At 39.0% G+C, this 17,484-nt stretch overlaps 1 protein-coding gene across 3 annotated transcripts in view; it reads left to right on the forward strand.

Annotated features, from left to right (window-relative positions):
- Positions 1–17,484, forward strand: part of septin9b (septin 9b) — a 62,311-nt gene that overhangs the window by 10,819 nt on the left and 34,008 nt on the right. Inside the window, exon 1 of one of the 3 annotated variants that reach the window (XM_072462238.1) lies at positions 3,543–3,669. The exons of 1 other annotated variant lie outside the window; for it this stretch is intronic. In XM_072462238.1, coding sequence (XP_072318339.1) covers positions 3,648–3,669 — 22 coding nt within the window. In that variant the 5' untranslated portion in view covers positions 3,543–3,647. Of the gene's footprint in view, positions 1–3,542; positions 3,670–9,979; positions 10,173–17,484 lie in introns of those variants that run through there. One more of the 3 variants, XM_072462236.1, reaches the window with a different exon arrangement.

Below are 17,484 nucleotides of genomic sequence, written 5' to 3' on the forward strand. Positions count from 1 at the left end.
CATTATACCACTGTCCTTTCCGCTCGCATCCACTCGTTTTTTATGGACTTATTTGGCTGTGCAGCAGTGTTTTGGGTTAGTCATCTCCCATTGCTTCAAGCCATAGCTGAGACTTTCAACAAGAAGTGACACCAGTGGATGCTGAGTAAACTGCAGTGGGTCACAAACACTTCCTTTCAAATTCAACTTTTATTACTAAAGCCAGACACATGCTTTTCTCTCCCATATCAGCTCATGTGATATTATTAAACATAGTAACTGGTTTTAGGATTGTGATGTTTTGTGATGGGACTGGAAGTCCCTTAAATGGGACCTATGGGACGGTTAGGTGATGATGTCATCATCTAACAGAGGGCCTAATTAATTCCAAGTATTATTAGGGCATTTTTTGTGATTTGATCTGCTCCAGGGTTTTAAAAAAAGAAGCAGTTTTCACATTTAAAGCTGCACAAAAATGAGAGTTGTAAACTCACTTTTACCTCTATTTTTTAAGACTTAAGTTTATGCTTTTGAATTAATTGTTACATTACATTGTAAATGGCTGGAGGTTTGTTTTCTCTGGGAGCCTTTTCCCTTCTTCATGCTTCCCAAACCTTTTGAAAATATGACCTCTTTAAGTCCACTGTGGAAACATAAATGAGTAAACATATACACTATTTATCCTGTATATGATAATTTGTATTTGTCCCACAATGGAGAAACAGCAGGAGAAATATGCAATCAAAAAAGAAGATAAAGAAGTAGGATTAACAGAACAGAACACTGTGCAAATGAAAACATGAGGCTCCAACACTGTTATGAACAATAAGTGTATATAATGTGCAGTGCAGCATGTGGAGGCAGGTGAAGTGTATTGTACCAGTGATAGTATCGCACTATAACTGCTGTAGTGTGGTGTATATACGCCAAAAGCACTTTACATATTGACATGCTTTAATTCTATGCGGAACACATATTACCTGTTATCTTCAGCGTTACACTCCTCTATCTGACCTCTTCCTGTGCTTTCATCTTTTATTCCTCAGTCGTCGTGCAATGTCGGCCTGCGGGCTTTCCTCTTTAGTGGCTGGCATGCTGGTGATGTATTTTCTTTATTTGCTTGACTCTTATACAACTAAATATAGGATGTCTGTGTCACGCGTTTGGCCATAGGTCACGCTCTGAAGTGACGTCTTACATTAGTGAGCACCCTAAGGCCCTGTGCCCTCTTATAGTCGCTGTGTGAGATCAACTGGGTCTTTTTTATGTCTGAGTTTTGCCCGCATGAGTGAACGGGCGCACGTGTCGGTCTGTGCCTCGCGACCATCTGCCTCATCAGCTGCAAATATAGGTTTTATGCTGGTTCTATGGAGATATATGTCAGCAGAAGCGGCCGGCACACGTCAAGATGAATTATTATTATGAAAGAATTTGACCCACTGGATGAGCTTTAAAACATTTGATTTGAATTTTGACAGACTGACAAATTATTAACACACATTTACACACACAAAAGCTGTGCGTTATTGGTTATACAGCGTTTACTCCTTTACTAAAAGTGCACGTCTGTTCATACTATTTTTAGTGTGGGCCAGTAAAGTGATGTGCCTCATTGAGGATTTGTTTATTATTTTGACAAATGCCTGATTAATACAGTTGTATGAATTGTGTTGTTCAAAGTGTCTGTGCAGGGGCGGGGCCTGTTTCTCACATTGGTATGATGGAGTGTGGCGTGCTGAAAGGTATGAGCAGGGAGGGCCGCCTGGTCTGGTTTGGGGCATCTATTTAGTCATAAAGATGTTTTTTACTCTGCTTTTACTCTTTGAACGTGCTCTCTGTGTTGTACAAACTTAACTCCTGGTTGTGACTGGGTGCCAAAATGTGAAAAACACAATGCAATGTTTTGAAATTTGGGTCGAGGAGGTAGAAACATTATTATAAGAATTGCATGCAATCCTACTATTACTTTCTCTATAGTAACTAAAACATGCTAAAATAGTAGTTTAATAGTAGTTTGATAAAAGCAGTTGGATGAGACGCAAGAAGGAGATGTGTTACATAAAGACATTTTTCTTAAGCCTGCTCTTGTGCGGATGTGTTTTTTTTTAATCAAAAATATTTAAATAAAGCCCTTTAAAAGGTCAAAGTCGCTTTGAATAAAGCTCTGAAGCTTTGAGATGAACAACCTTTCACTAACCTTCATTACATATGAGATTATTCACACTGTAAGATTAACATAAATTATAATTATTATTACAATGTTAAACCACGTGCTGCCTGGTGGCCGAGTGGTTAAGGTGACAGCACACACGCCAGGCTCCATGTGTAGCCGGCAACTGTGTTATGAGTTTGAATCCCGGCTCTGACAGTTTACTGCATGTCCTCCCTTCTCTCTCATCCCCAAACCTATGGGACAAAACTTTAAACATAAAAACAAGAAACAAAGTAGATCTAAATAACCTCTCTTTTTTATATTGATGTATATTATTTTTGATGCATTCTTCCTGATACAGCATGTGGTACAAGACACAGTCCCTTTTTCAATAAAATACATTTATTTAGAAGTGATGGCGACCGTGTACTGTAGATACTTGCACTCTGGTCTGCTCTTGGCTGTTGTGATCTTACACAGAATACACGGATGAAATAATACAAATGGGTTGTGTATTTTTGGGCATGCGTGTCATTTTTCTGCTGTATTGTTTAGAAGTTGCCCATTTGTGGCTACTTGTCACATTGCTTCATATTTCTATATTATCATTCTGTAGCATCAAACTCACTTCCTGGTTGTGGTTTGACAGTAGCAGAGGTGTCAGACTGGGACTGACGACAGAAATGAATTGAATTAATACAACACAGCCCTTTTGACGTGTTATTTCTAGCTCTCCTTTTTTTTAAATATATTTTTTACTCTACCTTCAATCAACCGTATTTTTTAAAAACTCACTGAGATATTTTTTTTTTACCTTTTCCTTTGAGTAAGAAACATTCAAAAATATTTCCACAGAGAATAAAGTAACACACAATATTGATTTGTTAGTCTGACAATCAAACAAATATTTAGAGGTGAGAGACATTTCGGCAAATGGATTGTACAATTCTTTTTGAGATTTGCAATATTGGATGATCGAGCATTTTGTCTAGTATTTTTAACAGCTTATTAAAAAATAAATAAAAGGATAACATAAACTCGATACTTGTGGTCAATATTTGACAATCCATCTATGATCTATCCAACACTTTCAATGATATTTTGCACTTTACTGATAAATTGCCATGAAATCGTCTGAATATCGTCTTCAATAATTTAGCTTTTTGACTAATCTTTCTTCAAAACTCAAAACATCTTCACAGTGACATTCAGTTATTCTAAAATTCCTGCGCAGTATTGTTGACAGACAGCCTGTGCAGAATGCGCCGCAGTGAAACTCCACATGACGAGCACATGGCCTCAGACACCGCTTACTTGTTATCCCGACACACTGAAGACATTAAAAGTTGGAGGAAGTGAGCGCGAAGGAGGGAGGAGGAGAACAGAGAAAGGGGGGGAGGGAGGTCTGCGCGAGGGGAACTGGATCCACTGACTCAGGAGAAAAGGGGAAGTCTCCGAAAAACAGGAGGGAATGAACCAAGACACAAAAATTACATGTGGAGGCAGCGGCTGAGGTATGGAGCGAGACAGGATCGCCGGTAAGTCAGGCCCATCTCCACCTTTCTTATTCTAGTTTTGTTAATCACGGAGGGAAGATTAAGCTTAAACCAATCCCCCCCGGTCAGTTAGAATGAAGTCCGATCAGAGCTGGGAGCTTGCGTGGAGCGACACTCAATAACATCTCATGTGACGTGCTGTCAGACTTCTGCCAGGAATAGAAACGCAATATGTAAAGTAGTCGCGGCGCAGTAATTGGTAAAAGTCAAACTGTGGACGCGTCGCCCCAGATGAGATTGACTTTTGAATCTGCTTTCTGTCCATCTCATGCAGCGATTCGAAATTTGAAAAGTTGAGTTGCCGGATTATCATTGAGCGACATGGGTTTATTTTTGCTTGGAATGGAATAAGGAGCAATAGAGGAATGTGGATTGTTATTTGACAGAATAAAATAACTTCTTTGTGTGACTAAAGATGAAAGAACAGATGGAGTGTGACATGAAGTTAGCAACATTTTGAGCCTACTTCACCTACTCAATAGAAAAACTTTGCATTTATTTCTCTAAGGAAAGAGCATTTACTCCTGGACTAGCATATGTTTAAGTTAGTGACCTCGTTTGAGCCCTGTATTTTTTTGATTAACCCACTCGGTGGCAGTGTTGCGATATTGTCCCTTTTTTTTGTTGCCACTATTGGAAACAGTGTAAATTGTTCTATACGGTTCATGATTCAGACTCTGCAGACTTTAAAGGAATTTAAAAATGGACGCTGTCTGAAGGTGAGAAACGAGAAGAAGGAAGCGCTACAAGTGCTACTGAGGCAATATTTTTCCTTCTGCTGCGCATTACTTCCTTGCGCATGATTCATGTGGAGGAAGTCCAAGCCCGAGCTGCTTCCTTTGCTTTTGTTTGGGCCCGTTTCCATGACAGCCGGCCATACTTCATACTGTACAGTGCTCCGTGTTCATGAAGACCTTCGCTGTCATGTAAGAAATACTGTGAGCTTTGAGTGGCGGCACAAAAATAAGAATTATTACTGCGTTAAAATAGCCTTTATAGTTACTGTACTTATTTGATGTAGTAGTACGTCCATGGGTTTCAGAATGAGGAGAATCTAGGACCATTGCCTTAAGAATTAGCAAGTTAAAACAAAATATGATATCTTTTTAACATGTAAAGTTCTGTTGCAAAGTGAATATTGCGTAAAACCGGAAGCTGAAACTCATGAATAAGAGTAATAGAAAAGAGGAACACAAAAAAGTATTCATTAACTGCACAGTATTTGTCAAATAGGATGGATAATGTATTATTATTGCATGTACGGATTGTGCAGATTTAAGCCACATTGTATAAAACAACTGAAGCATGTGGATACCATATTTTGTGTGGAGAAAAAAAAACGAAATAACTCGTATCCTTTGAAGATACTGAATATAACTGTATCTGTTCTGTGTCAGCATCAGTCATATAAATATCTGGATGAAAAGAAAGTGTAAAAAATACCATTTATTTATAGTGATTGATGGTGGAGCAGTTTTAGGGTTGGCACCAGTATTTGCAGTAGAGTCCGGAGCTAATAAATACTTATATCCTACTCCACAAATACCAACTAAAGATTGACTGTAAAATGTAGATTTGTTGTTACCTTAAATGCACTCACACGATCCCATCCATGGATTTATTGCGGGACATGTCAAATATGGGACAACTCGGCGTGTCCTACAGAAAACCTGTACAGGATTTCCTTGTCCAGTGAACGCCTCATGTTATCTCACCTCATATTGTTGTACGTAGCAATCTTAATACGAGAGAGAGAGGTGGAAACGGACAGGAAACCAAACCCTGTGGGCCCACCGAGGAGGCGCCCTGAAGGTGACATTACTCAGCACGATGGAAACTCTGCCGGGTGCAGAAGGTGACGCATGGGAGGCATGAGTTTGGGGACGCGCACTAAAAATGTGATTTACGTCATATACCCGGCAGTCACTACTGACATTGTGACATGTAAAAGGTGTCATTTAGATAAACACTGAAACCGCAGCATTAGCCCTGCTAGATAAACACACGGGTCTCCTCAATTAAGAGGTTGGTGTGTGTTTCTTCCTGCCAATAAATGTTTGTGGTCAACTCTACTTGTTTTGGCTTGACCGACCAGCAGGACTTTATTCAGAAATAACTCAAAACAGCCCATAATAATAGGGCTCTAAAATATAGGTTTGTTCTACTCAACAGATAATAATACGATGTCACATTTAAATAAAATAGTGACTTAACTTAGTAGTTAATAGACTTTATATCAACATCTAAGGATAAACGGCACGCTGAGGATTGTATTTTATTGTATTCTATTGTATTTTTATTGTATTCTATTGTATTTTTATTGTATTCTATTGTATTTTTATTGTATTCTTGTAATTTTAAAGTCACAAGAGATCATTTTCCATCCATCCATCCATTTTCTACCGCTTGTTCCCTTTCGGGGTCGCGGGTGACTGGAGCCTATCCCAGTGACTTCGGGCCTTAGGCGGGGTACACCCTGGACAGTGGCCAACTTGTCGCAGGGCTGGAGATCATTTTGTTCTGTTAAAAGTTGTTGTGAATACCAATGGACATTTTAGTGACAATAGCAGCAAAATGATTCATGGGTTTCTACTTCCTTCCACCATTTTGAGGACTTTTCAACCATTCAAAAGGTAGAATATTTTGTTTTGAATTGTGATGGCAGCTGACTTAATTTTTAGGCTTTTTGTCTCACGCTGCGTTCGTGTGATCCTCTGGTGTGCAGCTTTACAAGATGAGAAGTTGGGTTTTCTAACATTAACAAGTGTTTTTGTTGATTTAACTTTGTTGGTGTTTCAGGTGAATATTGCACAAATCTGTTGCTTTCATGATATGGACAACTGACAGTAAACCCCTGAATTTAGTTAAAGCCTTGTCTCACAGAACAGGTGATGTCAAGTGTAGAAGTCAAGCACAAGCAGCAGCTTTGAACCCTCTTTTCCCAACTTGTGCGAGTGTTGTGTGCATTTTACAACTTGGAAAAAACATTTTCCCAATTTCCCAGGACCACATGAACTCAGCCATTAGTAGTAGTGATACTAGTAGTATTGACAGCAATACTTTCTATACCTTACCTTAGTTTGAGTATTTTGATATTGATATTTATCTATGTATTTTCAGTACTTTTTCAAGGGCACCAGGGCTCACTAATGTCACAGTCGCTAACCAATCACACTTGTCTGTACTAAAATACACATGTACTTGGCTCCTCCAGATGTGGCTGTTTTGTGTGTTGGAGCAGTCGGTCAAAATGTTTCCACGTTTAGATAAACAGACCTAAACGACGACCAGGAGGGGGTGTGTCACTCTGTGTTTTGGTTTAATTGAGCACTGCACAGTCTTGTGGCTCGTGGTTTGAAGTGCGGCTCATTTGCTGTTGCATTAGAATTGAGCATGCACACTTTGCAAACTTATTTGTTGCAAGAAATATATATTTGTTTGCTTATTGTGTCCGTGACATGTGGATTTTCCTTTTTAAGCTTAGACTATAGAGATCATATTGGGATCAAACATCTTGTAAGAAGCTAGAAAATAAAATAGGATGCGATGGCCAAAGCAAAGCAAAAACTAAACAAAACAAAAACAGCCTTGAAGCAATGCCATTAGCTGCAGTTTAATACAGTTGTTCCTTTGTAGCATCAAACACATGTAAACCTCAACTCAAGTACAAAGCATCTTAAAATATCCATTGGCGTAACTTCTCACAGTTGTATCATAGTTTGAATGTTCATTTTACGCCCTTCATGAAAACACAGAGAAGAGCTACACTTTCCCACTGTGATTGGATTCAAATGTTACTGGGCTATAATCCTCATAGATACAAACCCAAATACATAGCAACATCTAGAGCTGTAGTTCCTTAGTCACTTAGTCAATTAATCGGTGGTGGTGGTGGTTGTTGTTGTTGTTGTTTAGTAAATTCTTTTCAAATGATTTATTTAACCACAGCGGAAAGGAGGCATGGATTGAGCTGGAGGTTTGAGAATAAAACTTTTTTTAGTGCTTTTTTTTTGCGCAACAGTTAAATGTGCTTTTTCTGTATTTAGTTGTTTTTTCATTTATTCCTTTGCGATTGTGTATACTTTATAGCTTCAAGAGCTTTTCCTCCTTTTTAGTTTGGGTCTTTAGTCGACCAAGAATTTATTTTGTCAGAATTTAACCTATATATTTTTGACAGCAGCAGGTTAGGAATGAGTCGGGTTGAGATTCGGTTGTTGTTCCTGCTGTTATTCCGATTGATCTTTTTTACATACAAATATGCAGTTTACTAGTACTGGGTCAAACACAAATGGTCGGATAATGAATATAGTTTGAATAGCTTTGGCTAGTTCCACATCTCCTTAAACGATCATGTCTTTTGTTGATTAATGCCCCAGTGACATCGCATAGCTGCAAATAGCCAGTCGCCACAATCATTTCACTGTAACCGTGTGTTCCGTTTTCAGGATACATCCATTGGTGTTTTCCCTTTCTGCTCCTTGTTGCGCGACACCTCCACAGTGGCTGCACTGTGCCCGACACATACCTCCACATTGTCTCATTGTACCTGTGTACTGACCTGCAGGTGTCAGGGTCATACTGGGGGCCACTGGGGCCTGGCATCCTGTTTGTGGCATTCAGAATAAAGCTTTTATTTTAAGCAGGTTTTCTGGCAGCTCTCAAGTGGCTGCATTTTACATTGTGCTTCCCGGCACTGACTTATTGTTACATTTTGTTTACCACTATTGTTACCACTATTTTAAGGCTAAGCAAGGGCACAGGACAAAGTGGACAATCAGCAAGATGAAGTAAAAGTACTAAAAACAATGCCTTTTATCACCTGCTTTGTTCTGTGGCCTTGTATTGCTTATTCATCTATACATTTATCTTTCTCCATTTATTTTATTAATAATTTAAATGATTTAAATGTCATTTATTAGTTTATTCAATTAGAACTTCATTTTTTATTTTTATTTCATATCCTTCAGTAGAAATGTCTGGAAAGAGCTGTTTGACTACACACTTTTACTACTAGGGTTGTCAAAAGTATCGTAAATAAGATACTAATTCATACTGAAACCAGTATTGAAACCAGATACTCATTTGGTAAACAACACAAAAAAGAAAGAAAAGCAGGACATTCTAAAACTGACAAAACAGTTTTAGAATGATCTTTAGCGTTATCAGAACTATATGAAATGTTAGTATGACAACACTATGCCCAGGATTAGCCAATCAGAGAAATGCATGTCATTATATATACGGAAGATTTCAGTCTGGATTTACCAGGCAAAGTAAGTCTATGATGGCATCAGGAAAAGCCATCACAGATTCTTTAAGTTTTTTGGGGGTTTTGTCACTCATCGCAGTCTATAATCACAACCCGAAGAGATGTTTAAAATGGACTTAATCATTGAGTTCCAGCAGAGCTACTTTGATTCGTCATCACACTCACCGCAGTCTGTTATATTGATCCCGTTAATCCTATGTAATGATGAAAGCATACAGTATAGGGCTCCAACAATTAATCGACTAACCAAGACTATAGTTGACATTTAATTGTAGTGGTACTTTGATAATCGTAGTCGTTATCTGGACCATACAGACTCTAAAACATATGCCAAAAAACGTATATAAAAAAGACAGTGGCAAAAGCATAAACGATTTCTTATTTTCCCCAATAATACACTTTATTTAAAAAAAATTCTCTCTCTAGAAGCTTTCAGTCACCTTTATTTAGTTCATAATGTGTTTTAAAAGACTAGTTGCCCACTAAAATAATCATTAGTCGCAGCCCTGAACTCTCATTGAAGCTAATAGGCGACACCCTGACAGAAGAAAGAAAGAATCCAATCTAACCTTTTAAAACATGCCCGATTTAATTACATTTTTCGACCCACACTAAAAGCAAGATTGCTGATTATCTACAGATTACCCATTAAGATGACCTACAGGCATGTCCACCCTATCACCATGCAACGACAGAGGGCAAGTTGGTGCATGCACTCTGCCCCTAAACCCTCCAGGCGTTAGTCAACTTTCTCCAAGAAACTCCCACACTTTACCAACGCACAACACCCCGAATGAATACTCTGCAATGAAACCCAAAACATCTATTCTGAGCAAGTTGTGCACAACCTTTAAAGCCAAATTATCAATCTCCAAATGTTCTTATCAGATGAACCCTCAGGCCTGCGCGTGCACGTAGCAGAGTGCGTTATGGGGGAGGGGAGCCGTGGAAAAGGGGAGTAGATGGGAGGAGGCCGGCCCTCTCACTCCCTCTGTGTTGATTCTGAACGTAGCATTATTGGGAGTTTGGAGTTAGCGAGACGTGAAGGAGGCAGAGTTGGTCCTTTAAGAGAAAGTTGCGGCTTCTGGGACGCTGTGATTAATTCTATTTTGGAAGTGACAGGAAGCCATAGTCACGCTGAACGAGTTAATCTGCTGAAGGATGTCTGACTCCGGAGGCAATCCACACTTGGAGGGAATTATTTCGGATTTTGAAGGTGTGTGCTGGGATATATGTGTTTAAAGGTGCACTGTGTAGAGTTTCCGGTGGACGGTCTGCCACCTGCTTGTCTCCATGGAATGTTCCACAGTGTGTGCATTAAAGTTATTTACTGTAGCATATATTCATTCAATTAAATGCGTTTTATTATTTTATTGGCTCGTCACTCTGCAAATCTGACATGTTACTGTTTTATTGTGAAAAATGAAAAAAGATCTGGGGTCTCATTTATACTGTAAAACTTAACGTGGAATGTTTACTAAAAGTACAGACTAAACACAAATGTCCACAAACTCGCTCTCTTCTTGTCTCTCTGAACACTGATTGTCTTCTGTCTCGTAACTGAAATCCCAGATGTAAAAAGTTCTGAGTTTTTGGACCAAACCGCTAATTTCCTTTGACGTTGAAAGTCACGTGTGAAACTTTTTTGTACTTTTTATAGATGAAACCCCTGAGCTGTAACTCGTCCAGTTGGTGTCACCTGTTTCTATGGTGATCGACAAGCGCCAAATTGATTTTTTTATGTACATTTGGTGCCATTTTTGTATATTTCCTGTTGTAAATTGTCTTTGCTGATGTCTTCAGTTTAGTTTTAGCATCTTTTATCTTTACATATATATATTCTAACCTTTTGTATCCCTCCATCTTCTGCAGCATTCTCAAACTCACAAAGTCTCAATAGTTTGCTAAACCACTTTTTAGGGCATTGATATCCATTGTCCCTCTTTTTCCCTCATCTATTCTTACTCTCTTCCTTCCTTCCTTTTCGTCCTTGCTTCTTTTCCTGTTTCTCCTGAGCCTTGTCCCTACAGCTGCTCACTCTCACATGTGGCAGCCACACTCTGTTTACAGTCAGTACTAATGGTGTCCTTTTCGAAGTACAGTGGAGTTATAGAGTGTGCAGAGAAATGTATGCAGGACCAGCTGTTGTCACCGTTGGGTCTGCTTGAGTTTTGGCTTGGCGCTGTATTAGGCTCGACCTTATTAAGAGTACACGCAGTGGTTAAGTGGAAAACTGTGAGATGACGTGACCTATGGGAACATTTAATGACATTGTGGCTTTTGACCAGAATTCCCCACTGATGCGGGATCATTTAAACAAAGGTACTGGGAACACGGGCAAGGGTGGGCAAAGGTTTACCAAATCAAGGAAAAAGGCAAGAGTGAACAAGAGATTTATGCAGGTTATAGGATATCTCACACCTGGAGTTAAGGGAGTGCAAATATATATGTTTTTAATCATCCCAATAACACTATTCAGATGCTAATTAAAATGTTCCAGAAAATGTCATCGTTGATGTTTCGGTATGGCACAAAACATGAATGGACTTGAAGTTTCTGCTAGTTTTATTTTAGATCAGCTCTCATTACAGTCTATTTTATTTTAGACGGTATAAGTTGTTATTCTTGTTTTTGCTGATCTTCAAAACAACTATTACAATACTATTACTTTTTGGCTAGTGTAGAGGCTAAATTAGCTTGACTTATATGAATGATCCATCGGAAAAGTGTCAAACGTAGTCATCTGGACACTGTTTCGACTTCCATCTGAAAGTCATTTTCAATCTGAGGAGCTGGTCTGAGAAACTGGACTTTATACTGCTCTGAGCTGACTAAATAAGCCCTGCCCTCAGAGAGGAGTTTCACCTGAAGCGTTACACAGATGAGACTAAACAGCCACAGCACAAACGACTGTATCAACACAGAAGGCATTTGAAATCTGGGTTTTAGTTGGCTGTGCGTCTTCATCTTAAAGCCACAAACCACTCGTTTAAAGACTGTGAGATGAAGATTTTAATCAGGGAGAAGAGATGTTTTGAAAGGAGTGTGAGGAAGGCCCTTTTTGTAAAAAAACAAAACAGAAACAGTGGTTTAATGTTGTAGTGTGCTCTTACCTTGGTTAAGTGATCAAACAAGTCAATAAAATGCTAATTGAGAACAGTAATAACGGTCCCATTGTAATCTGCCTTTTGTCCTATAATAGGTGTAACAGGTAAATGAGGGCAGGGTCTGCTCAGAGCATGTAGTTTCTCAGATTATCTCCTCAGATTGAAAATGACTTTCAGATGGAAGACTTGATTTTTAAAAGTGTCCAGATGACTATTTTCAATTTCAGGTCAATTTATTTAGTAGCGCCCAAAATCACAACAGAAGTTGCCTCGAAGGACTATCTTTGAATGTTTTCCATTATGAATACACAATTGTCTCATGTAATTCAATCAAAATGAAAAAATCCTTAATTGGAAGCATGGATTTCTACTGAATAAACCTCAATTCTTTATGATATGAAAATATGTCCATTCTAATGTAATTACCTCACATTCGTAATTATTTAGTCATAATGATGGTAGTGACCTAATTCTCATTTTACCCCATATCATAATGTTTTCCACTACACCACACTGCTTTTTCAATGGGAAAAACACAGAGGGGAAAGACTGTAATATTAGTTTTTGGGTCTCTTGGGTGCATGTGTAACAAATTAGTCATGAATAATAGAAGGAAATGACCATTTTCACGTTCATTAAACAGGTAAAACACAGCACTTTGAGTCACTAGAGACAAATCACATTTAGACTTTGTACACAGGCAGCCTCCGAGCGGATCTAAATCCTGTCCTGGCATTTTAGAGAGATTTTCTACTAAAATTGACTTTGTTATTCCCCATTAACTGTGTTGCCATATAGAGCAAATTAATATTGAAATTAATAGTGCACTCAAGGGGGCTTTTTCACATTTTGGCAGAGATATCACAGGGACACAGATGCTTTACATGTGTTCCTCACTCAAACACACTCAAAATATAAACTGATGTATTGTCTGTGAAATCAAGATTATATTCACTATGGGAATGTGGATTCAAATAAATAATCCTGCCTACTACGTTGAAAAATTTAAGATGAAAACTGCTCACACATATCCTCGGCTGAGAATCATCAACTCGATACCAAAGCCTGAAAAATAATATTATAAAGTGACAGAGCCTGAAGCTATAGTAGAATATATAGCATTTATGAACAAGAACCGGATTAAAGTATCATTTGTTTTACCAGTTTTTTGTTTGGAATTTGAGATCCCTGCAGTTACTCTCTAACCACTAGACTAATGGGAAAGATTCATAAAGTGTCTTGTAATATTTCTCTGAACTTTCCAAATCCTATACTGAAACCTTGGTGCGACTTACGTAAAGTAGCATTGTGAGTTGTGCCATTTCCCTTTGCAACATGTTGTATTTCCTTGCTGTTTTTGGGACATTACACAAACTGATCCTATCCTCGAACGTAATTACTATTTGTCTTAATTTAACCCAAACCCTTACCTTAATCAAAATTAACCCAAATCTGAACTTGAAACCATGTCGTTGATCAAAGGTTTAAGTATTTACCTGCGTTGCCTAAAGAACAGCTTTCAGTCTACAATGCAATACATGCGCTCGAAAAAGTTACATATGTTAAATAGAGATGAAAAACTCTCCGCTTATTGCACGCTGGGCATTAGACTTATATCCACATACAAAAATAGCATACTCCCTGTAATTTTCCTGTACTTTCTGTCGTCAAACAGCTGATAATGTGTTTGGCATCGCCGGTCTCCTCCACATTCCCTGTGTATGAGCGCTCCAGTAAACTCTGCTGTGTTAAGTGGAATGCAGGATTTGTGCCTTCTCCATTCACGGCTGTAAATCTAGCAGCGACGATCAAAGAGAGCAGACTAGGGCTGTCAGAGGTCGGGGTCAACTTGTTAGCTAAAGTTTAATATGTAATCAAACATTTTGACTTTTTGCATGAAGAGGTCAACTAGTTTAGTTTTATGGTTGTAGAAGAGAGGGCAGACAGAGCGAGTGTTTCTGAGCAGACACAATCATTATTCTGCCCCGAAAGCTTTATTAGACAGTTGTAGTGTGAAATGGGGAGAGAGGGGGAGAGACATTCAGCAAATGGTCGTGGTCAAATTCAAACCCACAACGCAGCAGTAACAACTACACATGTGCAACGTCCTTGACCACTGCACCACTGGCAAGCACTGGATTTTCAGATTCATGTTAGAAAAAATCATAAAGTCAGTGATTTAAGTCAATGGTAAAACAAATACTGAGAAGTATTCTTGAACTCATCAAGTTGTACTTAATGTACTTCAATTGTGTAAATGGTGTATCTTATGTGACCGTACAATTACTTTCATAGAAAAATATACTTTTGACCACCAAAATACATACCTCCACTCTGTGAATTTTCCACCTCAGAACAACACAATAAATCTGACATACAGAGAACCTCGGTCAGTGGTTACCGGAGGAAGCGTGTGTTTGACAGTTTGACCATTAGGATTTCAACCGAGTCCTACAGTGCGTGAATGCAGCACGCCACTGTTTGGCCTTGTGTTGTCAAACGCAACGTTCACTCATGTTTTTCCTGGTAGGACCACATTGTCTCGATAAACTGTGAAAGCTGACATCCCACAACCACACAGACTATAAACCAGTTTAGTGGAGGCAGTTTTTGACACAGAATAATATGTTTGGATCGCTTGAGCTACTGCCTGGCCTAATATAAGGTAGAAGATACAAGTTCCACCAGTTCAAGGATAAGTTTGCTGCACTATTGATTTACACATTTGTAGATTTATGTTGTTTAACCATATATCACGGACAGAGGTGGGAAGAAACTGTAAGAGCAAACTGTAAGAGTGTGTCTGGACGTATTTGATTAACAATTTGAAGTCTGTGTAATTGGAAGGACAAAACATTGTATAATGCACAAAATCTGGTATTTTCAAAGGGAATACCACAAAAATGAGAAAGGTGGTGCAAGAAATAGATCATTTGCATTTGTCAACATAATGTTTTTGTCACTTTAAGACACAGTGAGAAGCCCAAACATAAGCCTTTATAATTACTTAAGTAAATGTAACTGTGTACTGCATAGTAATATCATAGATTTGGACATTTGGACATAGCAATGAAGATTAATTTGTGCTCGAAGTGATTTAAAACAAATAGTATTACTGAAAAACACTAATTCCAGTAAGTAATTGTTAATTTGCATCGTTCTCTAGTAATTATTCACATCTGGTTTCAGTGTTTTCTTACAGTCGGACTCACCCCTTTATTTGTTCAGATCTCTTTCTCAGTTAATTTGCTCACTTGCCGTTGATGACGACTCAGCTCTTTCTGCATCTGATTCAGATTACTACACATTCTGGCTGTTGCGGAGCCATTAGCGCATTCCCCCTCCCTCCACCGGGATACATGTGTTGGGGTTATTTGTCATGAGCTAAACGTGTACAACAAGTCACCCAGAATGCATTCACTGGCACTAAAGATCTAGTAAAGAGTATTTATTGTACCACACGTGCGAGCTCGTACATGCTGTGAGTGTGGTTGGAGCTCTCAATGCAAGATGTTGGTGTTAGATAGTCTTTTGTGTGGACGGTATAGACTATAGAGACTCGGTCGCTGCTGTGTTTTGTAGTTTGTGCATGGCAGTTGCTTTCACTGACTCATGCATCCTTCTCACACTTATAATATTACAGTTTGTCTGGTTGAAATATGACCCTAATTACGCTGTAAGACAAATATATAGCAAAAAAGTGCACTGACGTTTTGAGTGGGAGGTCCTTCATCTGCTTGTGTTCTTGCTTTGCCTGGAACGTTCTACTGTATGACATTAAACGTATTGATCATGCATTTATTCAGGTGTTTTTATTGCTCCGGGTCGCCTCTCCAAAGAACTGGCCCGTAACTTGGCCTTCTATCATGTCTATCGTTTAGAACAGGATCAAACTTCTCTCACCTCAGTTTAACAGAGTTTTGTGCTTCCACAATGCATTTCAGTCCTTTTCCACCTGTCAATCACGCCCACCTGAAGTCGCGGAGATGGTTATTTGGCAAATTCTTTTTGCCAACTTCCTGTCGCATCCAGCCAGACTCAGTACAGCTTATAGAACCGGTTACATTGAAGTAATATATTTTGATTTTCTGTACAATGAAAATATATAATTTGTATGTGTTTCTATGCAACCACCACTCACGTAATTTCAGCCTTTAGACATTACATAACATAAAAATGCAACTTTATCTCGTTTTGTTATCCTGTCTGATACGTCAACTTGAGAAGACAATAGCTGCGGATTGTGCCTGATCGTGTTTCGTGCCTCTGGGTCTGCTCCCTCTTCCTCCACTGTTTGTTTTCCTGCTCTTTATCTGCCATTAGCACATCTGTCCTGGGATGATACGCTGCGCGCTCCAAGATATTGCTGTCCTTGAGAAAGTGGTGGTGACAGCGAGAGCACCTGGGCCATGTTAGGACAGCGGACCGTGAACAAAACGCTGGCTCCGTCCATTTGTTTGAGTCGAGTTAGAAATGTATTCTGTAGCTGTGAGAAAGTGATGGGGAGGTAGACTGGACCAATTATTTCCACTTCATAGTCTGGGAATGTTTTGTAGAGAATGAACGATAACTCAAATGTTATGTTAAGAAGTTACAAATTAGTACAGAAAAAAAGTAGAACACCACATAAGATAAGCAATAACTCCATTCATACCCCCAAAACAACATGTGCAATGCATAGAATATGTAACATTTGTCATTATATTTTCATGTTTCTATAACTTTTATCATACATATTTGATAAACACTCTTAAGGGTTAAGTGCATAGAAGACACATTGTTAAAAGTGTATTGTTGGATGCTGTTAATGTTCGTGATTGTCGTGTCCCAAGTGGGAACTCATTGTCTGCGAGTGCAGCTGTATCATGCAAAGAGGTGATCCAAAAACACAGCTGTGACTAACTAGACACAAATAGCCGACCAAATCAGGAATCAGGAGGTGATGCTTAAAAACCCACACTTTTCCTGTCCTTAAATCAAGTACACAGCTACTTCACTGCACAGTCCCAGAGTACAAACAGTTAGCTTGAAAGCGCTCGAGTCGTTTACTGCTGCCACAGCCCGAGGCAGTGTAATCACAAAGTATCAAGAACACAAATACTGATCTGAGGTCAGTGAAGGGGTCCCACTCCAATAAATATCTCTGCTCTGTCCTGACAGTGCATGTGTAAATACAGTCAGTCTTGTATAATGTGAGGCCCAAGATTTGGCAAACACACAAATCACACTTATGAATGCTGAAATGCTTTCATTTCAAGTCGACACACTTTGGCTCTTTTTGCTGGGGTTATATGAGGTACGGGCTGAATTGCAGGCAAGTGCGCAGTCTCCAGATACTAATTCATGTCCAAAACCTTTTACTTCATTGAGGCAGCTGCATAAAATAGTAGTAATGGTAGTAGGAGTTAGTAACAATGTGTA

The sequence above is a fragment of the Eucyclogobius newberryi genome, unplaced genomic scaffold (assembly GCF_026437365.1).
Source record: "Eucyclogobius newberryi isolate DKJ021-1_F unplaced genomic scaffold, fEucNew1.0.hap1 SCAF_4, whole genome shotgun sequence".
In the NCBI taxonomy this organism is placed as follows: Eukaryota; Metazoa; Chordata; class Actinopteri; order Gobiiformes; family Gobiidae; genus Eucyclogobius; species Eucyclogobius newberryi.